The sequence below is a fragment of the Neophocaena asiaeorientalis genome, unplaced genomic scaffold (assembly GCF_003031525.2).
Source record: "Neophocaena asiaeorientalis asiaeorientalis breed wild unplaced genomic scaffold, Neophocaena_asiaeorientalis_V1.1 scaffold123, whole genome shotgun sequence".
Lineage (NCBI taxonomy): Eukaryota > Metazoa > Chordata > Mammalia > Artiodactyla > Phocoenidae > Neophocaena > Neophocaena asiaeorientalis.
Window position 1 is genome coordinate 2,691,369 of NW_020173666.1, and position 27,182 is coordinate 2,718,550.

Sequence of the window (27,182 nt, forward strand, 5' to 3'; positions counted from 1 at the left end):
GTCTTAAATTATACATAGTATAGGTATTTTCATGACTAAATCAGATATAATTTGATCAGGTGTAAGAATTATAGCACATCTTGTCTGGCAGTAAATCCTGTATGTTAAAATTGTGTGTGTCACCAAGGATAATGTATTCTTATAATAATAGTCTCAAAGTCCCAGTTATATGTTGGAGCATAGGATTATCAAAGATTTTCACTATTTGAGTGGTTTTATTAAACCAAGGTATTTGATGTTCTATTAATAGTGAGATGATTAGTAGACGTAAAGGCATCTATATCAATAAGGAAGAGATATTGCTTCCCCTGGGAGTTCAGAGAACAGACAAGGAGTTCTTGGATGCCAATGTCTCCCCTGGAGTTAAGTCATTAGACAGATTTTAGGTAGTTATCCTGAGTTTTACTAATATGGGGTAATGGTTCTTTAAATTACACTTTTATTTGTGATAGCTATAGGTTTTCTTATCTATAGGTTCCCAAATCACAGAGAGTAGAGGCCCTTTTAGACGTCTTACCTAAAGATCCATGATTATATTGATTTCTTGTTTATTTACTATATAACTCTATCTGGAAATGTCTAGTCACATATTAGATATTTTCTAACTTGGTAATTTTAAATTTTAACATTTTTTTTTTCTGTTTGATGGCCCTAATTCAGGTCTGAGCCCGTTTGTAGAGAGGCTATAGTCCTTGTTATGTCAGTTATTGAGTCTACCCCAGAGTTGTTTGAAGGTTTCCTAAAATCTATCTTCCATCCTTAATTTGAATCTTTATTGAAAAAAAAGTCTGAAATTGCTTTATGTAATGCATTTTCTATTTTTATTTTTTAAATGTTACACCACTGGTTTATTTAAATCTTCCCTTTTGTAATGTGCTGCTTTTTAAATATTTTCCTACATGAGGCTAACAATTAATTGATTTAGTTGGTACATATCTGTAGTGCAGTACAATAAGTATCTAATAAAAATCCTGAATTCTGCAGAAAATATTTTGCCTGTGTCCCTGAAGTTTATGAAAATCATTAATTATAGCTCTCAATTTGGCTCTAGACCAGGGTTTTAATTCAAATTCAATAGATCTGACTTGTGTTCTAGAAATTTAAAATGCAGTATTCTTTTCTGATAAAAGCTCCAAAGACAGAATAGCTCATTTACAAAACCAGGTTGCATAGAAAAAGAGAAATGCAAAGAGGGTAGCTTTCAGAAGGTTACAAAGGCCTTGACAAAGACTCCATTGGAATTTGAATTTTATTTAGCAGCCTCAGTATGCCAATTAATTAAAGTAGCTGAATATCGACTCTTAAGTATTTTATCTCCAAATGGGTCTATAGCTGTTCCTAAATATTTTAATCTATTGATTGTGTTACATCAAAAGTTCCCCATAATGGTCATTGTTATTCAAACTATGTATCTATCTAATCATCTTTCTAAACTGTATCAAGGAAATGGAAAGATTTAGAATTAAAATGTGACTTTTTTTGGAAGCAGAAGTTCTTCCAGGAAGAGACTGAGTCTCTGACACAGACAAACCCCCGACACACAAAAGAGAGAGGCCAGGGCTTCCCTGGTGGCGCAGTGGTTGAGAGTCCACCTGCCGATGCAGGGGACACGGGTTCATGCCCCGGTCTGGGAAGATCCCACATGCCGCGGAGCGGCTGGGCCCGTGAGCCATGGCCACTGGGCCTGCGCGTCCGGAGCCTGTGCGCCGCAACAGTGAGAGGCCCGCGTACCGCAAAAAAAAAAAAAAAAATAGAGAGGCCACTATGATCAGTCAGAGGCATGTGCTTCTGAGTGGTTTGCACTCAAATATTAAATGTGAGTCTGATCCGAGCTGGGTGATTATCAGAAGCCAGGGCTGACACTGACTGGTTAACATGCAAAAACTGTGTTCGCTGACGGGAGCTTGTTGAATGACTGAACAGGTTTAAAACAGGTTCTGGTGGTTCCTCGCTCTCATGGCTACAGAACAATGAGTCTCTTCCTAAATTTATGGAAATACATATTTTTATTCTCACAATTTAGGAAATATGGCCCAGACCAATCACAAAATTCTGTGAAGGGGTTGTTGCCAGGACTTGACAAATGTTTTTCTCTCTGTAAAATACAAAAGAGACTTTATTCTGGAAGGAAAAAATAAGCCAGGCATTTAGGAACACAGCACTGTCTCTCCTTTCAAGAGGTGGGTGAGGGGAGATTTCATTCTTCTTTAGTATGTCTATTAGAGGTTGATAACTCAAAGGCCCTCAGATGCCACATTCATAACTAAAGAGGTGAGACTTAGAGTGAGTAATATAATATGTGCTAAATAGGAGAATGCAGATTCTTCTAAAGAATTCAAATGAAATTTATGTTTAAAAAGTTTGCTGGCTGGCCAAAAAAAAAAAAGAGAAAGAAAGAAAGAATAGAAAAGAAAAGAAAGAAAATGCTTGTCTATGATCTGGACTTGCCTCTGGTCAAATAGCTGCATAAAAATAAAAATTTTGTTAGTTTATTTCTTACTAACTTATTCTATTACACTGTGACCATTTCACCTTCAATGGAAACACAGTTTAGTTTCCTTCTTTTTCTTTCATTTTCTGAAAGTGTAGAACCAAGTTCCATCCACGGAGCAGCATCCATTTATAACACTGGAAGCGAAGACTATATTTATAGGCTTAAGTATGTCACATTAGGCTTGTGATGAGATTAGGTTTGGGAACATGATCGTCCAGAGAAGACAATGGTGTGTGCCTATTTGTGTGATAGAGAGGCATTTTTTAAAAAATTAAAATAGCTTAAATCATGGAAGATGCAAATATAGCTATGCCTCTGGTAACTAGTAAGCACTATTATTGATCAGCAAAATCTTAGATTCATTTTAAAACTATTTTTCTCATCACAGGCTGTGAACCCATTCCTGTCCGCTATCTGGAGTGGAGCAACATAGAATCCATCATAGCCATTGCCTTTTCCTGCCTGGGCATCCTTGTTACCTTGTTTGTTACCCTTATCTTCGTGCTGTACCGGGATACACCAGTGGTCAAATCCTCCAGTCGGGAGCTCTGCTACATTATCCTAGCTGGAATCTTCCTCGGTTACGTGTGCCCTTTCACTCTCATTGCCAAACCTACTACCACATCCTGCTACCTCCAGCGCCTCCTGGTCGGCCTCTCCTCTGCCATGTGCTACTCTGCTTTAGTGACCAAAACCAATCGCATTGCACGCATCCTGGCCGGCAGCAAGAAGAAGATCTGCACCCGCAAGCCCAGGTTTATGAGCGCCTGGGCCCAGGTGATCATTGCCTCAATTCTGATTGGTGTGCAGCTGACTTTGGTGGTAACCCTGATCATCATGGAGCCCCCCATGCCCATTCTGTCCTACCCAAGCATCAAAGAAGTCTACCTTATCTGCAATACCAGCAACTTGGGTGTGGTGGCCCCTTTGGGCTACAATGGACTCCTCATCATGAGCTGTACCTACTATGCCTTCAAGACCCGCAATGTGCCCGCCAACTTCAATGAGGCCAAATATATCGCCTTCACCATGTACACCACCTGCATCATTTGGCTGGCTTTTGTGCCCATTTACTTTGGGAGCAACTACAAGATCATTACTACCTGCTTTGCAGTGAGCCTCAGTGTAACGGTGGCCCTGGGGTGCATGTTCACTCCCAAGATGTACATCATCATTGCCAAGCCCGAGAGGAACGTACGCAGTGCCTTCACCACCTCGGATGTAGTCCGCATGCATGTTGGCGATGGCAAGCTGCCCTGCCGCTCCAACACTTTCCTCAACATTTTCCGAAGAAAGAAACCAGGGTCAGGGAATGCCAAGTGAGTTATCTGACCTGGGTTTGCCTCCCGCCCTCTCTCTCTCTTTCTCTCTTCTATTTTCTTCTATTTGACTAAATCATGTTCTTCCATTTCCCCAGTGTTTTTCCTGTCCTTTCTTTTTTTTTTTTTTTTTTTTTTTTTTTTTTTGCGATACGCGGGCCTCTCACTGCCGTGGCCTCTCCCGCCGTGGAGCACAGGCTCCGGACGTGCAGGCTCAGCGGCCATGGCTCACGGGCCCAGCCGCTGCCACGGCATGTGGGATCCTCCCGGACCGGGGCACGAACCCACGTCCCCCGCACCGGCAGGCGGACTCCCAACCACTGCGCCACCAGGGAAGCCCCTGTCCTTTCTTAATCTTTTCTTTTTTCCAAATCTCACATTCTGTTGCAGTAGGAATGTAGTACTAAAGGTCTTCGTTGTTTTCATTTCTTTGAAAGAGCAAGGAATGTGAAGCAACAACCAGCTGGGCATATATTTATTCTTACCTGCAATCTGCAGATTCTGTTGTGTCCCTAATGTTTTCCTTTTGCGTGGGTCCTCCTTCTGTGGGGTCTGGTCAGAGATGCAATCTCTAGTTCTAATTTCTAGTTTAGATCATGGTTGAGATAGTTTCTGATTTATTTTTATTACTTTGGAGCCATACCATTACTCGTCTGGGATGGAGAGGAAGGAAATTAGGCACCTGGGGAAGTTTGACTATTTCAAAATATGAGTGCAGCTGAGCACCAAGTATGTCCTGAAATAAGTTCCCTTGAGCAACTGTCTTACCATGCCCCTCTTATTTATTGAACTTTAATGTGTACTGTAAACTTCCATAATGCTACACATGAATTGACCTATCTCTACTACAAGGTTATAACCAGAATGGTTTCCTAGCCATAAAGTACCAAATGAAATAAGGAACCAGATAAAGGTGAAGAGCCCCAAACTTGGGAGTTGGCATTAACATCAAAGTCCAGATTATTTCTATTTTAGTAATTCTTCTGAGTAGTTTATGTAATACACACATTCCTATCTTTTTCCTGACTCTATTTTGCAAAGAAGCACATGCTAAAATTTGCATGTGTTGTCTCTTTCTGAGACCCACAAAAACAGATTTCATGTCACATTTACAACTTTTAAAATAACGTGGATGCTTGAAGTTCTAGTGGTAGTTGAATTATCCAAAAATTAAACGATTTTCCCCATTAGCAGTATTAATTTCACTTTTTGAAACAACCCTTTGAAAGTGAAGAATTTTAATAGTAATAATTATAACATATACATTGTTTTAGAACTATTCTGTGCACCTGAACATATCAGCAAGGTAAGGGGAGGGGAATAGGTGTTGTTTTCCCCAATTTTGTAGGTGAGGACACCAAGCCACTGTGAATTTGTGTGACTCTTAAGTAAATTCCACTTAGTTAGCCATTCTTTGCCTAAGTCTAAACTGGCATGAAATTTCTCATTTTCACATATGTCAAAAAACCTACATGCCTTAAACTTCTGAGTTTTTCATCTTTACTGGTCAAGCAGCACCATGCACATCTTTTACAAAAATCAATAATTGGCTTAAGGATCAGATGAGGGAGTCTACGGGAAAATATATTTTTGAAGTCCATCAAGTTTTGTTATCATTTCAAATAAAGACATCCTTAAATTTTTTCAGTGTTAAGGATGAAGCCAATAATTCACACCTACTTCTTGCAGTATCAATTTCAAGTTCTTCATGAGATGCTGATTATAAAAGTTGCTTAGCTGGTTTTTTTCCCTTTGCCCTGATTTTTCATTCCTGCCTCTAAGTTCTAGTGAGCATGAAAGCAAAACAACAGTGCCATGAAATGAGGAAAAAAATTAGACCATAGCCACAGAGTCCAGATGTACAATGGCATCATGACAATTACCATTAAGAGGGAAGGAATGAAAGGAAACAAAATGAAAAGAAGGGAGAAAACACTCTTTAAACTGGAATGTTTGTAGAGACTTAAGATTTCCTTTATCACTTCCCATATGGCTTTATGAGGGTTCTATTCCAACATCCACCATTACCCAGAGCCATGTTTTCTAACTGCCTTTATTATGGTTCTTCAGAAACTTTCATATGATTTTTGGTCATGAGTCATTTCTGAAAGCTGTTATTATAACCATTTAATGGAAAGAGAGAATCTATGTGATCAAGATATCTTTTGGTACTCAGGATTATGCGTTTTTGAAAGCTCTCTCCGGGACTCTATGTACAGACAGATATGGGCACCTGTCCAAGAGTGAGGTGACTAATCATTAGTACACATTGCTTGGCTGCTGGGATAAAATGAAGTCAGCTTACCACGTCTATAGTAGCCAGGCACTGTGTTTATTCTGACTACCTTCTCACACCTGGAACTGCTTTCCTTAGAGGTTGAGAATATTCCCTTAATTATTATGAATTTAGAAAATAATTTCATTTAGAATCACGCTATTGAGAGGAAAATCGTCTTGGTCTAAACTGGATTGGTTGTCTAGGAAGCGCTGCTTTCACCTGTTAATGCATTGCTCAACTATTAGCTGTAGTTTCTCAAGCACTATCAGATTATTACAGTAAGGAATAATACTTCTAATTAGTAATTCTAACATGCAGCTTTCTTTGTACAATTGGTAGCTTCTCCAAAGTGTATACCATACAGCTGAGCTGATCCACAGAGGGTATTTGAGGCTAAAGTTCTATGGAAAACAACCATTTATTTACTCATTTTTCTCTCTTACTCTGACATTGCTTCTCTTGTAACTCTCTATGAGATTGTACTTTTGAAATATAAAAATAATCCCAGTGCCTCTGTCTTTACCTTTCTATTGCTGTTTTATGACTTCCTGACCTGTCTCCGAAGTTACAAAAACCACAAAAAATCTAATATTTTCTACAGCAACAAAAATCCAGCAGAGTTTTGCCAACTGAAACAAGGGGCTGAAAACTCTGGGGAACATATCACCCAATGAGTTTATTACCATTCTGGATGTGTAATCCCTACACTTATGGTGCACTGTGGGTGTTCGGCAGTCTGCATATGTAGCTATAAACACAGAACAGATGCTGTAATGAAGAGCTTCCAACTGATCTGTTTGATATTATTCTGAGGAGTTGCAAGTCCAACTATATTCTCATACCAGGCTGTTTCTGAGATATAGGAGAGGGATGATGTTGTGTGTCTGCTTTTGCAAAGTTTACTTCAATTTGTTATTTTGTTCACAGCCAGATATCTGACACAACCAAAGTCTTGGGCGCTTGCATTTATATTTTCTAAATATAATTTAGGAGGATTTTAATCAATAAATTGGGTATTTGGATTACTTGAATTACTTATAGTTAGAAATCCTATTAGGCATAATCCTGCCCTGGAAGATCAACTGAATTACAAAATTACAATACCTTTGACATTGCTAATATCTTTAGCTGTTAATGTATTTGCATGGGAAACTATTCAGACCTAAATTAATATAAAGATAGTGGTAAACTTCTCTTTCTTGGCAGTAGAAGAAACGTAGAAATCCATAGACATTCATAAGTAAGCAAGTTATTTTGATCCAAGTTACTTATCACTTACTTTTAAAGCAAAATGAGTTAACATTATGTAACTAAAAACTTAAGACATTATGTAAATGACATACTTTCTTTAAAAAAAAAAAAAAGTTATACCAATGGCTAAAAGTCAAGCTAACACTTCTAGTCATTTTTTTGATAAATAACTCGAGTGCCAAACAATGTGAGGGCGCATGGAGCTGAAATGTGACAGTACACGCCTGTGACTTTTTGGGTGCATAATTGCAGGCAAAACTAAAAACAATAACAATCACCAAAAGAAGGCATTAAATTGATGCAAGGAAGTAATTTTAAAATATAGGTTTCTAAGTAAATAGTGTATGAGTATGTTCCTGTTTCTTAAGCATTTGTATATATGTTTTTTTTTCTTTTAACATCTTTATTGGAGTATAGTTGCTTTACAGTGATGTGTTCGTTTCTGCTTTATATCAAAGTGAATCAGCTATACATATACATATATCCCCTTATCTCCTCCCTCTTGCGGCTCCCTCCCGCCCTCCCTATCCCACCCCTCTAGGTGGTCACAAAGCACCAAGCTGATCTCCATGTGCTATGCGGCTGCTTCCCACTAGCTATCTGTTTTACATTTGGTAGTGTATTTATGTCTGTTCCACCCTCCCACTTCATCCCAGCTTACCCTTCCCCCTCCCCATGTCCTCAAGTCCACCCTCTCACTTCATCCCAGCTTACCCTTCCCCCTCCCCATGTCCTCAAGTCCATTCTCTATGTCTGCATCTTTATTCCTGTCCTGCCCCTAGGTCCTTCAGAACCTTTTTTTTTAGATTCCATGTATATGTGTTAGCTGGTATTTATTTTTCTGTTTCTGACTTACTTCACTCTGTATGACAGACTCTGGGTCTATCCACCTCACTACAAATAACACAATTTCGTTTCTTTTTATGGCTGAGTAATATTCCATTGTATATATGTGCCACATCCCCTTTGTCCATTCATCTGTTGATGGACATTTAGGTTGCTTCCATGTCCTGGCTATTGTAAACAGAGCTGCAATGAACATTGTGGTACATGACTCTTTTTGAATTAAGGTTTTCTCATGGTATATGCCCAGTAGTGGGGTTGCTGGATCATATGGCAGTTCTATTTTTAGGTTTTTGAGGAACCTCCATATTGTTCTCCATAGTGGCTGTATCAATTTACATTCCCACGAACAGGGCAAGAGGGTTCCCTTTTCTCCACATCCTCTCCAGCATTTATTGTTTCTAGATTTTTGATGATGGCCATTCTAACTGGTGTGAAGTGATACCTCATTGTAGTTTTGATTTGCAATTCTCTAATGATTAGTGATGTTGAGCATCCTTTCATGTGTTTGTTGGCAATCTGTATATCTTCTTTGGATAAACGTCTATTTAGGTCTTCTGCCCATTTTTGGATTGGGTTGTTTGTTTTTTTGATATTGAGCTACATGAACTGCTTGTAAATTTTAGAGGTTAATCCTTTGTCAATTGCTTTGTTTGCAAATATTTTCTCCCATTCTGAGGGTTGTCTTTTGGTCTTGTTTATGGTTTCCTTTGCTGTGCAAAAGCTTTTGTTTCATTAAGTCCCATTTGTTTATTTTTGTTTTTATTTCCATTTCTCTAGGAGGTGGGTCAAAAACGATCTTGCTGTGATTAATGTCAAGGAGTGTTCTTCCTTTGTTTTCCTGTAAGAGTTTTATAGTGTCCAGTCTTACATTTAGTTTGAGTTTATTTTTGGCTATGGTGTTAGGGAGTGTTCTTATTTCATTCTTTTACATGTAGCTGTCCAGTTTTCCCAGAACCACTTATTGAAGAGACTGTCTTTTCTCCATTGTAGATCCTTGCCTCTTTTGTCATATATTAGTTGACAATAGGTGTGTGGGTTTATCTCTGGGCTTTCTATACTGTTCCATTGATCTATATTTCTGTTTTTGTGCCAGTACCATATTGTCTTGATTACTGTAGCTTTGTATTATAGTATGAAGACAAGGGAGTCTGATTCCTCCAGCTCCATTTTCTTCCCTCAAGACTGCTTTGGCTATTCGGGGTCTTTTGTGCTTCCATACAAATTTTAAGATTTTTTGTTTTAGTTCTGTAACAAAAGCCTTTGATAATTTGATAGGGATTGAATTGAATCTGTAAATTGCTTTGGGTAGTAGGGTCATTTTCACAATATTGATCCTTCCAATCCAAGAACATGGTATATCTCTCCATCTGTTGGTATCACCTTTAATTTCTTTCATCAGTGTCTTATAGTTTTCTACATACAGGTCTTTTGTCTCCCTAGGTAGGTTTATTCCTAGGTATTTTATTCTTTTTGTTTCAATGGTAAATGGGAGTGTTTCCTTAATTTCTCTTTCAGATTTTTCATCATTAGTGTATAGGAATGCAAGAGACTTCTGTGCATTAATTTTGTATCCTGGAACTTCACCAAATACATTGATTAGCTCTAGTAGTTTTCTGGTGACATCTTTAGGATTCTCTATGTATAGTATCATGTCATCTGCAAACAGTGACAGTTTTAATTCTTCTTTTCCAATTTTTATTTCTTTTTCTTCTCTGATTGCCGTGGCTAGGACTTCCAAAACTATGTTGAATAATAGTGGTGAGAGTGGACATCCTTGTCTTGTTCCTGATCTTAGAGGAAATGCTTTCAGGTTTTCACCATTGAGAATGATGATTGCTGTGGGTTTGTCATATATGGCCTTTATCATGTTGAGGTAGGTTCCCTCTATGCCCACTTTCTGGAGAGTTTTTATCATAAATTGGTGTTGAATTTTGTCATAAGCTTTTTCTGCATCTATTGAGAAGATCATATGGTTTTTATTCTTCAATTTGTTAGTATGGTGTATCACTTTGATTGATTTGCATATATTGAAGAACCCTTGCATCCCTGGGATAAATCCTACTTGATCATTGTGTATGATCCTTTTACTATGTTGTTGGATTCTGTTTGCTAGTATTTTGTTGAGGATTTTTGCATCTATATTCATCAGTGATATTGGTCTATAATTTTCTTTTTTTGTAGTATCTTTGTCTGGTTTTGGTATCAGGATGATGGTGGCCTCATAGAATGAGTGTGGGAGTGTTCCTTCCTCTGCAATTTTTTGGAATAGTTTGAAAAGGATGGCTGTTAGCTCTTCTCTAAATGTTTGATAGAATTCACCTGTGAAGCCATCTGGTCCTGGACTTTTTTTGTTGGAAGAGTTTTAATCATAGTTTCAATTTCTTTACTTGTGATTGGTGTGTTCATATTTTCTATTTCTTCCTGGTTCAGTATTGGAAGGTTATACCTTTCTAAGAATGTGTCCATTTCTTCCAGGTTGTCCATTTTATTGGCATAGAGTTGCTTGGAATAGTCTTTCAGGATGCTTTTTATTTCTGTGGTGTCTGTTGTAACTTCTTTTTCATTTCTAATTTTTTGATTTGAGTCCTCTCTCTCTTTTTATTGATGAGTCTGGCTAATGGCTTGTCAATTGTATTTATCTTCTCAAGGAACCAGCTTTTAGTTTTATTGATATTTGCTATTGTTTTCTTTGTTTCTATTTCATTTATTTCTGCTCTGATCTTTATGATTTCTTTCCTTCTACTAACTTTGGGTTTCGTCTGTTCTTCGTTCTCTAGTTCCTTTAGGTGTAATATAGGTTGTTTGAGATTTTTCTTGTTTCTTGAGGTAGACCTGTATTGCTATAACCTTCCCACTTAGAATTGCTTCTGCATCCCATAGGTTTTGGATCATCGTGTTGTCGTTGTCATTTGTCTCTAGATATTTTTTGTTTTCCTCTTTGATTTCTTCAGTGACCTCTTGGTTATTTAGTAACGTATTGTTTAGCCTCCATGTGTTTGTGTTTTTTACGTTATTTCCCTGTAATTGATTTCTAATCTCATAACGTTGTGGTCAGAAAAGATGCTTGATATGATTTCAATTTTCTTAAATTTACTGAGGCTTGATTTGTGACCCAAGATATGATCTATCCTGGAGAATGTTCCATGAGCACTTGAGAAGAAAGTGTAATCTGCTGTTTTGGGGTGGAATGTCCTATAAATCTATCTGGTCTATTGTGTCATTTAAAGGTTGTGTTTCCTTCTTAATTTTCTGTTTGGATGATCTGTCCATTGGTGTAAGTGACATGTTAAATTCCCCCACTATTATTATGTTACTGTCGATTTCCTCTTTTATAGCTGTTAGCAGTTGCCTTATGCATTGAGGTGCTCCTATGTTCAGTGCATATATATTTATAATTGTTATATCTTCTTCTTGGATTGATCCCTTGATCATTATGTAGTGTCCTTCCTTGTCTCTTGTAACATTCTTTATTTTAAAGTCTGTTTTATCTGATATGAGTATTGCTACTCCAGCTTTCTTTTGATTTCCATTTGCGTGGAATACCTTTTTCCATCCCCTCACTTTCAGTCTATGTGTCCCTAGGTCTGAAGTGGGTCTCTTGTAGACTGTATATATATGGGTCTTGTTTTTGTATCCATTCAGTGAGCCTGTGTCTTTTGGTTAGAGCATTAATCTATTCATGTTTAATGTAATTATCAATATTTATGTTCCTGTTACATTTTCTTAATTGTTATGGGTTTGTTTTTGTAGGTCCTTTTCTTCTCTTGTGTTTCCCACTTAGAGAAGTTCCTTTATCATTTGTTGTAGAGTTGCTTTGGTGGTGCTGAATTCTCATACCATTGTTTGTCTGTAAAGCTTTTGATTTCTCCATCGACTCTAAATGAAATCCTTGTCAGGTAGAGTAATCTTAGTTGTAGGCTCTTCCCTTTCATCACTTTAAATATATCATGCCACTCCCATCTGCCTTGTAGAGTTTCTGCTGAGAACTCAGCTGTTAACCTTATGGGAGTTCCCTTGTATGTTATTTGTTGTTTTTCCCTGTTGCTTTCAATTATTTTTATTTGTATTTATTTTTGTTAAATACATTATTTTGTTAAAAGCATTATTCTGAATGCTTTTTCTGGAAGGTTGTCTATCTCCACTTCATTTAATTGTTTTTCTGGGGTTTTATCTTCTTCCTTCATTTGGTAAATAGCACTCTGCCTTTTCATCTTGTCTATCTTTCTGTGAATGTGGTTTTTGTTCCACAGGCTGCAGGATTGTAGGTCTTCTTGCTTCTGTATATATGTTTTTAATGAGGGCAAAAGCTAAGTGAAATACTAAATGAAATGATGCTCTGAGAACGTTTTCCTCTGGATCTGCCAGAAACTTTTTTTTTTTTTGTCTACAGAAAAGGTAAATAAGCCTACAGCACTCTTGTTTATGCCCTGGGTAAGCCTCTTCATTTGTCTTTCCTCCCTTGATTAGGAAAGGAAATATGACAGTGAGCCAACAGACATCACAATCCAATAGAGATAACATGTTCTCTTTCATACAAAGAATTCATTCATTCTTCTAGCTTGTAAATGAGAAAATCTGTCATTTTGAAATTATTTTTCCTTTAATCATACAATAAAAGGCTTTAAAAGTTATTGTAATTCTTCACTTGATTTTATAGTAAATATCAGAAGATTTTATTGAATTACTTGTCACAGAATTTCACACCTGAGAGTAACATTTATGGTGGATCTACTGTTTATTCATTCACTTCTTTAATCAATGACTGTTTCAACAGTAACATATGCTTCGTAAAAGCATGTACGTACTTGATATGGTGCTAGATAATATTTAGGATAAAAAAGATATAAGAGGTAATCACAGAATGCACCAATCTTGCAAAATAGTAAGGGAGACACTCAAAAATAGAACTAAATATACTGGGTTAACTGCCATAATAGAGGAGCAATATAGCATTTTATGTGTCCAGGGAAGAAAGAGATTCAGTCCATCTAAATGGAGTGGTATCTGTTGAAGGATGGGGAAAGACTTGTTAATAAAATTATAAAAGTGGCATTTAAACTTAACCTTATGTTTTTCAACAGGAGAAACTGTGCTATGGTGAGACCATTTCACATGTAGAAAATAACATAAATGAAGATTCAGAATTGTTAATGCACTTTTGGGCTGAAAAGTGGAATCTCTTATGGGTGAAGTACATGGAGAGGTGTAGTGGTGGGTAAATTTTAAATGCAGAAAGAGGATAGATTATAGATAACGATCAATGTTCTAAGAAGAAATTTGGATACTTTTCATATAAACCTCAAGATGCATTAATGACTTTTGTGAAGTTTTATGATCATGTGTAAGCTTTATGGGAAGAGATTGACTATAGAAAGACTAGTTAATAAAGTGCTATAAAAATCCAAATGACAGGTTGAAAATAAAAGGCTTAAACCTGAGCAGCGAAATAAAAGTCAAATCCCAGGCATGCATAGGAAAACATTTTCTGACCTTGATTCATTAGAACTGGAATATTGATTTTGGGGGAAGAAAGAAATGAACAATAGAATACAACTCTCGTGATTTGAGCCTGGGTAACTGGAAAAATACGACTACCATAAAAACTGATAGGGAATACTCCTATATTCTCCCGTCAGAATAGGACTGGGGAAATGTTGGTAAGTTGGGTTTCAGACTTATCCACTGAAAATCCAGTAAAGTCATTCAAATAGAGGCATCCATAAAGTATTGAAAAATTAAGTCAGAAGCTTAAGAGAAAGGTGTGAGCCAGAGCTCTAGATTTGAGACTTAATTGTCAGAATGTTTACAGTGGCCAAAGGAGTGATTAAGACATGAGAAAAGAAGAAAGTAGGAGGAAGAACATTAGGGAACATTTACATTTAAGAGATAAGATAAATAAGGAAAACCTGAAAGCAATAAACAACACAGAATAAAAAAGGGGAGAAAGAGGGATCACAGTGTCAAGGAAACCAAGGAGACTGATTCAGTCAGCTCTGTTGCCATAGTAAAATCCCACAGACTGGGGGCTTAAAAGACAGACATTTATCTTCTCACAGTTCTGGAGGCTGGAAGTCCAAGATTAGGGTGCCAGCATGGTTGAGTCTTGGTAAGACCTCTCCCATTGGGTTGCAGACAGCTGCCTTCTAGCTGTGTGCTCACATAACCAATTTTCTGTACAAGCGTGGGAGCAGAAAGAGAGAGAGAAGGGGAGAGGAGGGAGAGTGAGCTGTGGGGTGTCTCTTCTTATAAGAGTAATAATGAGGATCCCATTCTCATGACTTCATCTAACCCTAAATACCTCCCAAAGGCCCCACCTCCTAATACCATCACGTTGGGGAGTTAAGATGTCAACATATGAATTTGAGGGGACACAACCATTCAGTCTATAACAGACTGTTTCAAGAGAAAGAACTTGGGATCCTTGGGATCCCCAAGGATGGAGACTCTATGGTTATCCTTGAGTCATTTAAGTGGTTTGATGTGAGTAGAATTTTTATAGCTGTAAGTTGAGGAGTTTGTCATTAAAAGAATTAAGAAGTTTAGACAGTATCTAAGGAAGCCAAGGAGAGAGGGAGAAGTGGTATAATAGAGGAGAAATTTAAGCTTGTTTGTCGTATCTGAGAAAGGAGCTGACAGAGAAACAGAAATTGAAAATATGAACTAGAGATCATACGGGTTATGCTGGGCAGTCTGACCCAGAGCTGGCAGTAGAGCCATTGGACATCGATTGACAAGTGTCATAACGAAGCACCAATTTTGAAGAATATGTTGGTTGTGGTTGATGCTGGTTCTCACTTCACTACATGTGTGTTGCTTGTCATTAAAAAAAAAAAAAGATGGAAAAATTAAGCTAGAAACTTAGATGAATTTTAAGTAAAATCCTAAAATACAACTCTTACTACTGATTTTGTCAGACTCTGGGCTTACAAACATTGATTGTAAGATTTGAAATGGGACAAATGAGGGAAAGCTGGGAAGTAAGGTATGCTGTCCTGGCATTATGGGTGGAGTTGGAGGAGTCACAGCTCCTAAGTACAGGTTGTTTGTAGAAGAAGGGTGTTGTGTATTCAGAGCCAGACTCAGTTGAGAATGAAACAGTTACCTTCATTCAGCTGTGATTAGAAGGGGCTAGAAATCCAAATCCTTGACTCTCTTCCTGACAGCCAGTCATAATGCCTGAGGCTGCCAGTGTGAGGGTATTTTGTTTGGGGTAAAGCCTTATGCCCCCTGAAAAAGCAAGATGAAATGCCTTTACTCTCTGAAATATGTAACACGATGACCTAAAAGCACATTAGCCATAATTTAGAATGGAAACAGATAAGTAAATAAGTTGTGTGTTGAGGAGTTGCCGTGGTGAGAGACCACCTTCAGAAGGCACGGACTTAAGTACAGAGGGAGAGATGAATGACATGAGGATGGGGGGTGGGGACGCAGATTTGCAGTCACCATTGTTTCCTTGTTTTTTTCCCTCCTGTGAATAATATACTCATTCGACAAATAACACAGAGATAGCTACTTTAAACACTCATATTTTATGTTTTCAAGTTCTACACTGAGACCATGGGGCACAGATTTTGCTACAGCTTCAAAGAGAACATATTCCTTTTGAATATAGGCCACCTTTTATATTTCTTTCAAATTCAAATGAACTTGCATGACATACATATTCAAGTTCTCACACTTAATGTTTTATTCTCCTATATTTATAATGTGTAGCTTCTGAACTGAATTCAAAAATATTCCAGGTGAATATCCATAATGACCCAAAGTAGGTACACATAACACCATTGTGTAAATAAAGAAACTAAGGCTTGGAAAGTTCAAGGCCATTTTTATAAGAGGAAGAAATGGGACTAAAATCATTGTTTTCTGGATAAAATCATTTGTTTTTATCACTTTAATTAAAATATAATTTTCATCACCTTTATGTCTGTTACCTCAATAATGTATTCATTCATTCATGTATTCAATAAAATGAATAAGACATGGAGTCTGCCCTTAAGAAGGTCATAGTTTATTGGTATAACACATCATTACAATAAAATCCAGTGAGTGAAATGATAGAAAATGGTATAATGTGGTGATTCAGGTGGGTGGGTAGATTTAGAGTCAGAAGTTTATTGAGTCTGGGTTTGTTATTTTTGCAAGGTCCCACCTACGTAACAGATACTCTTTTTATCCTGGTCCTACTGTATGTAACAGTCACCTGTTAGATGAAAGAAACTATCAGAGGAGACACTGGAGGCCTGCAGACCAAACATGACTGTGGATGTCCTTAGACCATAAGAACAAAGCTTATACGTTCGTTAATTAAAACTCTCTGGCTTGAAGTTATAGAAGCCAACCTAAGCTAGCCTAAGCGTATTTATTTTCCCTTTGTGTAAGTAAATGGGAAGATTTATAGAGTAAAGTGCAGTGCCTAGCGTATAGTAAAATGTCACTAGCTGTTAGCTAGTGACATTTAAATTATGAAAATAGGGGAGGAGGTGTGAACGTTCATACACTAGCATAAAACTCTGCATTACACCTTCATGTAATGACAGTTGTAAAAACTGGGTATATGCATCGTTACTCTCAACTTGTGATATCCACGCTATGTAGAATGGTGGAGCTGTGTGTCTGCGGAAAGCCCAGGCACGCTGGCATTACTCAGTGTGAGAGGTGTGAGAAGAAGCACACCCTGTTTGACATGACTTGGCAGCCTGTCCATGCTTGGCCACAGCTAAAGAAAGATGAGATCGTTTGCATGCCATCTGTTAGCCTTAGAGTCCAGTGTAAAGTGCTACCTACTCAAAAGGGAAGCAGGCCATGTGAGCAACACGTTCATAAAGCAGGTTCAAGAGCAAAAATATAAGCAGCCTGCACAATGAAGAAACAGAAGAAAGTACCAGTGGATTTGGAAGCTTCACATCAATGAGAATGGTGCCTATAGGCTCATTAATTCGAACTCTTTCGCTGCAAGTTATAAAAGCCAGATGAAGCTAGCCTAAGCAAAAGGCGGTGGGATATTTAATAGAGAAAATATAAGGAATAATTTCAGATATAGTAACAAGATTTGGAACGTTTCTAGGCCACAAGGGGGACCGAGCTTCTGAGGAAAAATGTTCCAGGCATCTACGTCATCTCCTGGCTCCCTGCACACCTCCTTCTTCTCCTCATACATCTGCTTTCTCCGTTTCTTGGGCCCTCATGGTCAGTCCAAGGACAACCATCACAGTGCTCCTGAGTTTACATGCTATCGGTCCAGTTACCAAAGAGACAGCTTTGATTCCCTCAACCCACGTGGTTCTACATAACACAGACAGACACTGATTACCTCAGCCTGACTCAGGTGTCTATCCCAGGTCAAGTAGATGACGGACAAAGATGATGTGAAGTCACAGAGTATAAAATTATCTTCCAGGGGCCCATCACTCCCACCCTCCATGGGTAAGATCAGGGAGGCAGTTCGCAGAGAAGGGGTATGACTGTGACGTGAGCAGAAGCCCTGCAAGTGTCTCCACCAGAGTGATTCCATCTCCAACTATCACCCATCCTTTCTTCTTTGGCATCTGAATAAGTAACTTCTAAGCACCAGCATTTTATATTTAGAAAGTTTGATGAAAAGAAACTTCAAAACCTGCAGGTGGTAACCAGCCAGCCAAGTGATCACCTATCTATGCAAAATGTGAGTGACTGCTACAAACTCCAGCAGATATACCAATGGAGGGGCGAGAAAATGCATCACGCTGACACGGCGTTTGTTATGAAGGTGTGAGGTGTAGAGTCAAACACATTTAAAAACTGAGCCTTGTCTTTGCTACTTTATAGAGAATCCTGGCTGTAAAATACTTCTAAGTCGCCTCAAGATGAACAAAGAGGAGGGAAAAAGGTGTTTTGTTTTTGAAGAAATATGGATTGTTAGGACATTGTCTTCTGAATGAATTAAAATACATCATAAATTGCAGGCCAACAATAAAATATTACTTATTGTTAACATTGGTCAATAGAATAGAAGAGGAAAATCAGCAAATATTTAATCCAGTTAACCCCAAAATGTGTCTATAATTTTATTTTATTTCGAAGGGGTAAGGGAAATCTGTAACTGAAGGCCACTTAACAATACCCTCTATGCAGATTATCTTCCAGATGAATGAGGAGTCTGCTGCTAATGACATCAGGCAAAGTCCCTGGTGATGCTGCTAAAGATACTGAAAAACAACTTCCTAGGAGAAATCAATAATGATAGAAAAGACTTTCCTCTCCCTGATTTTTCAGTTATAAAAATATATACTGTTAGCTTGTTTCTAGTAAATGCTCTCAAACACTGTGGAAATTAATGTCATTTTCCACATGATTAAACTTTGCACCGCTTATGTTATTTGGCTTAGGTGGATGTAGGATGGGGAGTAGGAAAAGTGTTAACAAAGAAAAAGGAATGAAGACTTACATGGTCAAAGTAGAATAAAAGAAGTTACGATAATGGGGCAGCTAGGGGAGGGGTGAGGGATTGGAAGGATGGCTGTAGATCCGTCACCAGGCAGCTCTGTGACTTTAGCCACTGATTCTGTCAGTGTCTTATTGTAAGAGATAGAATTGCAAGCAATTTTAGTAAGGTTTTGTTTAGCTCCAACTGTTTAAAATCAAAAGTTATTCTAGGGCCGATCCTAGTATAAAATCTCTTTTGCTCTGATGGTTAGAATGAGCTCAAGGCCTGATGCACCCCTTTTTACAGTGGGAAGAGAAGCACTGATGACTAATCGATTCAAGCACCTACTTGTGCTGGCCATTGAGACATGGGCAGGGAATACAGTGGTGAACAAAACAGATCCAGCCCCTGCCTTTGTGGAAAATGGGATTCTAGCCAGGAGACCAAACATTGAACATGTAATTACAAGTGTAGTGAATGTTTGTAAGGGTAAGTACAAGGTGTTACAGGAGTGTTATTAAGAGGACCTAACCAGCCCCAGTGTGTGGAGGCTGGAAATGTTCCCAGGACTAAGAATTATTTAGACTGACTTCTGAAGGAGAAAAGGGGTTAGCTAGGAAAGGAAGGGAGCTAAAGGGGTAGACCAGTGAAACAATCACAGTGTAAAGGCTCTGAGCAAAAAAACCCACTGATGGCTGAAGGACAGGAAGCAATTCCAGGATGCCTGGAAGTGAGGATAAAGGAAAGTGTGATAAGTAGACAAGAAGGGCAGGCTAAGACCAGATCACACAGGGCCTCCTTATAGACCTCAAGAGCGTGGATCTCATCCTCTGAACAATGGAAGTCACCACAGTCACAAAGCAGGGGTGCACTGTGATTAGTGAGAAACGTGTTTTAGAGCTAATACTCCACCCTCAGTGTGGAGGACACAGGAGAGCAAGATGGGAGGTGGGGCACTCTGGGAGGAGGCTGTAGCAGGGTCCAGGTGAGAGATTAGAGTGGCCTGACCTAGGGCTCTGACAACTGGGGAAGAAGATAGTGAACAGAAAGAAATGCTTAAAAGGTAAAAAGAAAAGTAAAAGTAAGATTGCTCACAAAATTCAGAGTAAATAGAGGTGTGCAGTCACCTCAGGGTAGTTTAGCTCCAAAGCCTATAACATATGAACTATTACCAGATTAAATGGACCATCACATCTAAAATGTGGTTGATTTATAAGAGAGGGAGACTGATCAGACACAAAAGCAGAGAAAAGCAAACAAACAAACATTGGAAACGGCCATAGACCTCTCTGATGCTGAGATGAGTGAAGGGGATGGTGAGTCACGGGCTCTGAAAATTTAGGTACAAATGACAAGGTGATCCCTAAGACTAAAAGGATGAAGTAAGCTATATTGGCTTAATGCTATCGAATGTTTAAGTATTGACGTTTGCCGCACTCCACCCCTTCTTCTGATTCCCGGTGAGCAAGTAACTATTAATTATTGGCTTCCCCTATTTATATACATTTTGGTATTCTAAATCCTGTACCTTATTTCCTACTGCAAATGAAATTGAAATTCTGTTATGTAACAACCTCACTATATGAGCTTGTTTAATATAAGTCTCACCCTGGATGATATATTATCCTTATTGGGCAGACAAAATAATTTATGCTATGATATTTACCTGGGTGGTGAGTGATGGGAAGAATGACTGCAAGTCTGAGAACCAGATCCTCATCGGTCCCTGGGAAGACGCTTCCTTAGGAATGTGCACTCTGTGTGGTCCATACGATCACACTATGTTTCTCACATTTACCTTTCTACAGACTTCAGTTGCTTTATCTCTAACAGGGGAGATGACAATACTCATGTTCTATTTACCATATTCTACCAGTGAATAGTATAGTTGGTAGGTCTTAAGAAGTAGCTTAAAATAAGTGTTCCATAGACTCCCTACTATGCCTGTTCTCAGCTTTTCTGATCCAGAAATTCATGGACAGCTCATGTATTATCATGTACTACATATATATTACATTTATGCCATAATAAGAATCCTAGTTCCCAAGGAAACAGATGGTAGAATCAGAATATATCATAAGTATATGTTTATGTTATTCCATAGTAGCCATAGAAGTGTCTAACAATTAATACTACCACTATGAATTAATCACTGGGAAGAGTTAAAACAAATTGTTTACACATGCTCTCCTGATCTCCCCATTTTAAAATAGTTTCACTGTATATACATTATGAGCCATCCTTTCACACAGCATGAGACTCATCCTTGCTCCCGCATGTATCAATAGTTTATTCTCTTTAATTGCTGACTAGTGTTACCTTGTATGAATATACTAAAATTTATTTAATCTATTTCGTTGATGGACATGTGGGCAATTTCCAGCTCTCAGTATTACAAATAAAGCTACAATCAACATACACGTACATCTTTATGGACATAAATTTTCATTTCTTGTGGGTATATGCCTAGCAGTGGAATTACTGGATGATAAGGCAGGTGTATGTTTAACTTATTAGAAACTGCCAAAGAGATCTCCACAGTGATTTTGTCATTTCACACTCCTACCAAGAATGTATGAGATCCATTTTCTGTTGATGGTCTTTTACATGATAGCCATTCTAATGGGTGTGTAGTAGTACTTAATTATAGTTTTAATTTGCATTTTCCTGACGATGATGATCTTGAGATCAGGGATTTTAAGATCCTGAGTCCTCACCGTTTACTTCATTTCTTCATTCTTTAAATATCTTTAACTCCTATTTTGATTCCTCATTGCTATGAGACTACCTAAAACTGCACTGATTTTCAGCAGCTTTCTGCTTAGCTTTGTATCCTGTGCTTTGTGCAGCCTAAAGTTTGCAAAAATTTCTAAAGGAAACCCACCAAGTGGTGGTGTCACTTTTCTTGACCTCCTTCTCTTCAGGGTCTTGGCTCCTCAAGTCCTGGCTACCTCGGAAGACTTGAACTCAAATTTTTGTGTCTGTAGCCCTGTAAATATTTGTTTTTCTTGCTTCTTTACCTCTTACTTAAGGCCCTCTGCCTGGACTCTCAATCTGCTCTTCTGTATTCAAGAATCATCAAATGTCCCAATGAGAAAAATAGCTTGAAGATTATCTGCTTACCTCTCTGAAGTTCTCTTGTTTCTGACTTATTGGTCCCTTGGATTCTGGCTGCCGTGACAGCATCCCAATGTCTTTAAATGGTTTTTAAAAATATTTTGTCTGTTTTTTTTCTAGTTGTTCTCAGTGGGAGAGCTGGTTTACCCCAAGGAATTACATCTTAGCTGGACACAGAAGTCCTCTTATACCAGTTTTAATATCTCCCCTTCCTCTTTCTCAATAGGTTATGATACGACCAAGATTTCTTTTACGGCTATGGTGACTGTACTTCTAATACTGTGAAAGAAATTCTATGATAATTGCCTATCAGTTTCTCTTCAGGTTTGCTGGGTGGTGACATGGGGATATTAATGCCTCTGCTTAAACAGAAGTGGTGGCATAAAATAAATTTTAGTGAAAACATATATCTAATATTAGTGCTTTAGCCAAGAATATTAAAAGCCTCACAAAGTTCTCAAGTGATCTAAGTCCTTTTTTGTTATCATGAATTTTAAGCTTCTTACCAAAGGAATAATTTTTTTTTAATTTTAATTTATATACTTTCATGATTATAGGTCAATAAGGAATCCACTTTTCAGATTTTATTTCATTATAGAATATATTTGATAAAGATACATACAAACAGAATCATCCTTAATACATATTGTTTACTGGTGCCCGGCATTTCCACAGCAGGCTGGAGATGTAATAAAAAATGCTTCCCAATGTTCAGCTTCATCGGCCACTCTAAATCTTTTTGCAGAACATCCTGAGGTGAAGACTTTAGTTTTTGGCAAGTTGTTTTCAGAATCTCTTTCTCTCCCCCTCTGTGATAAATCAGAGCAAAATAATAAAAAGACTCACTTTGGCAGTTTGGCACCTAAAGTTTATCTGGAAACATAACAGGGTATTTTTTTTTTTCCTTTTACGTAACTTAAGTTGTATTTTTTTTTCTAATTTTGAGCTTTTACTTTCTCATTAATAAAGATGCTTATATGTGAGAATGAACATTGAAAATATACATACAGTAAAGTGTTTATTTACAGTATAAAGACTAAATTTACTACAAAATTTTGAATTAAGACTTCAATACATATAAAATATTAGTATAATTTCCCAAATTCTGTAATTTATATTTGATATTTCTCCTTAGTAGCTCCTCATATATTTTAATATATATTTAGAATTTTTACTTTAATTTTTTTTCAGCAAAAAAAAATATATATACACAACTCCCATATAATACCTTAGTTTATTGGGGTAAAGCTAAAAGGAGAGGGAATTTTACCTCTGAATTATATATTATAAATTTCTTTTTGTAATAACAGTTACTGCTTATTTTTCATATTTTAAAAAATGATAAATATTAATTGTGGGGAATTTGGAAAAAATAGGAAAACACAAAACAGCTAATAAAAATTATCTACAATTCTACCAATACACAGAGAAAAACCATTAACATATTTATGTATAGTCTAGTTTTTGCACACACAAATACATATACACATTATTTTTACTACTTTATTTTTTTAATGTAAATTTTGCTGGAGATTTTATGACGGTCAATATTGAGTATGAGAATTAATTTAGGAATTAGTAACAAAAATAATAAGTGCTTTTGATAGTCCTGCAATTACCAAAGTGATAAAGAAGCTCAGGGCTATTTCTGTATTATTTTCATATTAGGAATATTTCTTCATTCTGTTTTGTTTATTCAGTCACTTGTTCAACATTTACTGTAAATAGATGACCACATGTCTCTTTGTATGCCCAGGAAAGTCCCAGTTTATGGCTTTTGTCATGACATAATTTTTAAGAGCACTTCCTTCACTCTTAAAAGTAATCAGTTTGCATGAGAAATTACATGGTTTCCTTTTATTTCCAAGAACTGGGGTAGGTAAAAGGGGGATAAACTAGCAAGCAATGGTAAATCATCCATGGATTCTGCCCTCCAGAAACTATGGCTTGCCTACTGTTGAAGATAAGAATTAACTTATATAATAAGAAGTGAAAAGGATCACAGGAGAGAGGCAAAGATATAATGTACATTGCAGTGTGGTCAAGAACTTGATAAACATTTTAGAATTCCTGAAGGAAATGTGTGCAGAATGTTGTGAAGAATAAGAATATTTAGGTTTAGAAAACAGGTATGAAAGACAAAAGCTATCTTTTTTTCAGCATCAGGGAGCTGCTGAAGTGACAGGGATTAGTGAGAACTAAAATATCAGAAATGGGAGAACTGAGAAGTGAGCAGATGATCTGCAGATGCTTTTCCCTGGAGGCATTTGCCAACTCCAGGCTCTGGCAAAAGGACGAGTATCCAGACTTGGCCCAAGCAGAGTGTCAGTGGAGGGAGGAGAGAAGACAGAAGAGATCTTGTAGTCACTGGAGGCTGAAGTGATAAAATAAAAGGCATGAGAGGCTTCAATACATGTCCAGCTTCTCCCTCAAAACATCTGCTGAGGGGCTTCCCTGGTGGTGCAGTGGTTGAGAGTCCGCCTGCCGATGCAGGGGACACGGGTTCATGCCCCGGTCCGGGAAGATACCACATGCCGCGGAGCGGCTAGGCCCGTGAGCCATGGCAGCTGAGCCTGCGCGTCCGAAGCCTGTGCTCCGCAGCAGGAGAGGCCTGCGTACCTCAAAAAAAACAAAAAAAACCCATCTGCTGATGTTTGCAGTTGGCTGGATCAGAAAGGTTAAAAGATAAGCCAAACACCTCTGACATGGAGAGTCCATTTTCATGGAGCCTTTCAATTGCTGAGGAGACAGGCTAGAAAACACTTTTAGCAATCACCTGAATCTGCACTGACAAGATTGGAGACTCAAAGTTCTCAAACACCTGATACAGGTTCCCTGTTAAGACACGTGCCTAATTCTGAAGTTGTGTGTGGTGGCAGACCAAAAATCTAAACTAAAAATCTTCGAAAAGCCAGCCATAATATCCCACAGTCTCTCAATGCTGAGGAGATAAAGACCCATCAAGTGAGCTGTACTAGTGCACAGCCAGATGCTCTGTTAAAAGTCTTGAAGCAATATACCCTTCTCCCTACAGTAGACTGACTCCTATACAAACTGCAAAACAACTTTGCTCAGCTCAGTTTCTGACTGGATTGAGTTGATCTTTCCCATTCTACTTAGCAGAAAAAGTGGCAAAGTAACTCTGGTAGAGATAACCTAGAACCTCTAGAACCTCTACAGAATCTTATTTTATATATTTATAATGTCTTATCTGATATAAAATGTGTTTAGGCATGGAAGAGTTAGAAACATATAACAACAACAACAACAAAAAAAGGGAAACAGACAATAGAAACAGTCCCACAGGTGGTACACTGATCACTGTTGCTAGATGTTAGAAAACTGAATCATCATTCTGAGCATTGACAAAGAAAAGACTCATCCATTGGGCTTGTGTTTTCTGTTTGAACTTTATCTCAGAGGAATTAAATAGTTGATAAGAATAAGTTCTTCTTTTAAAAAGAAATCTAGTCGACAAATACAGAAGGGATGATAGAAAGATAATAACATCATTTATTAGTTTTGTAATAAAATAATTGATCTATATAATGTCATCAATTACTGCTAAAACCATTAGATGAAAGATTGATGGGGAGTTTTATAATGTGTACATCAGGCTGACAACATCTAAACCCACTGATCAATCTTAATATGACTAATAGAAAACACAATCTATGTGCTTCTCTGTGTGGTATAACAGAAAGAAAACTCTGCCTCCAACAAACTATTCTTCCCATACAATTAATCATGAAGCTGATCAAGACTTCAGATCTAACTATCAAATCATAGGCAACATAAGTAACAGAGAAATATGTTAAATGACACTACAGGGACTCAATCTGTAAAATCTATAATCTGCATGTTTCTTCAACAAATAAATAGCAAGCAAAAAGGAGGAGGGAACATCTACAGATTAAAAAAGACTTATAAGACTCATCAACAAAATACAATGTGCAGCTCTTATTGGGATGATGTGAAAATCAAGAGTAAAATAAATATACATGAGACAATCAGGGAAATTCAAATATCATCTATTTAATATCAAATATTTAATATCAAATATTAAGGAATCACTATTAATGTATTTTAAGTGTGACAATTTTTTTCCTTTTATTATAAAAATGTGTACTTATATTGTAGAAATATATACTAAATTCTTTATGGATGGAATGACATAATGTTTTAAAATAAATAAATGGCAGGTATAGATGAAATAAGATTCACAAATATATTGATTATTATTGAAGCTGGGTAATAGGGATATGGGGGTTCATTTTAGCATTGTTTCCATGTTTATATATTTAAAATAATTTTCATAATAGTTTTAAAGATGTCTGAAAAATGAACTGAATTGGAAAGAATAGTAGGAATTCTCACATACCAGTGTAAATTCTGCAAGCATTTTGTAGAGCAATTTGGCAATACATAAGAAAGACAAATGTGCATTCACCACAATCCATCAATTCTGCTTCTTGGTCCACCCCACAGAAAAGCTCTCTCATATGTGTGCAAAGAGATATAACCAAGCATGTTTACTGCAGTATTGCTTAAAATAGCAGTATGTAGGAAACAACCTAAATGGCCATCAGTAGGAGAATTGATTATATTATTGATAGTGTGGTATTTATTCAATTTAGTTTAAGTGAATGAACTAGAGCTATATCTATTAACATAATACTATGCAAAAGGGCAAATTGCTGAATGGAAATATAGTGTGATGCTATGGATATGAAATCTAATAACATGCTAAACACTACCACATTATTTATTAACACATATGACTATACATGTAAAAGTATTAGCATATGCCAACTGATGATATATACCAAATTTTCTCTTGAAAAGGAGAGGATTAGTATTAAGAATAATATACAGAGGACTTCAAACATATCCCTAATGTTTTCTGAAGGAAAGGAAACTTAATAAGACAAAATGTTAATATTTGACAAATCTGTGATGGTAATTGAATTGAATTTTATTAAATTGTTCTCTATAGCATCTCACTTAGAAATCCTTACAATTAAGGATTTTAAAATAGAGAAATATTTCATACTGCATTGTGTTTATATAAAGAGCCTTACTGTACTATGTTAGGTGTGCATGTATTAAAAGGAAGACTGGAACAATTACCATTTACAGCGGGCCTATATATACAGTCAGAGCTCCATTTTCCACTCTGATGAATGAATGTTGAGAAATTAGTATTTAAATTCAGATAATAGAAAGAATGCATTTGGCTTTGGAAAGCAATCAGAGGCACAAATTATCCTATTTATTTATAACAACAGGAAAGATAGATATTTCTGCTAAAATGGTCTTGAGTGGTTGCCATCAATCTTTATGATTACTTTGGACAGCTGCCACATTATTTCCATGGTGATGATCTGGAATTGCATAGACCATTTTATCTCTGCTAAAAGTCTCACCTCCAGACCTGTCATAGACATGCAACTTCAGATACAGAGAGCT

General features: G+C 37.2%; 1 protein-coding gene across 2 annotated transcripts in view; it reads left to right on the forward strand.

The window, feature by feature from the left end:
- Nucleotides 1-27,182, forward strand: part of GRM1 (glutamate metabotropic receptor 1) — a 346,953-nt gene that overhangs the window by 306,082 nt on the left and 13,689 nt on the right. For both annotated transcript variants that reach the window (XM_024747977.1, XM_024747978.1), the window contains exon 7: nt 2,883-3,813. In XM_024747977.1, the coding sequence (XP_024603745.1) occupies nt 2,883-3,813 (931 nt within the window). The remainder of the gene's footprint in view (nt 1-2,882; nt 3,814-27,182) is intronic.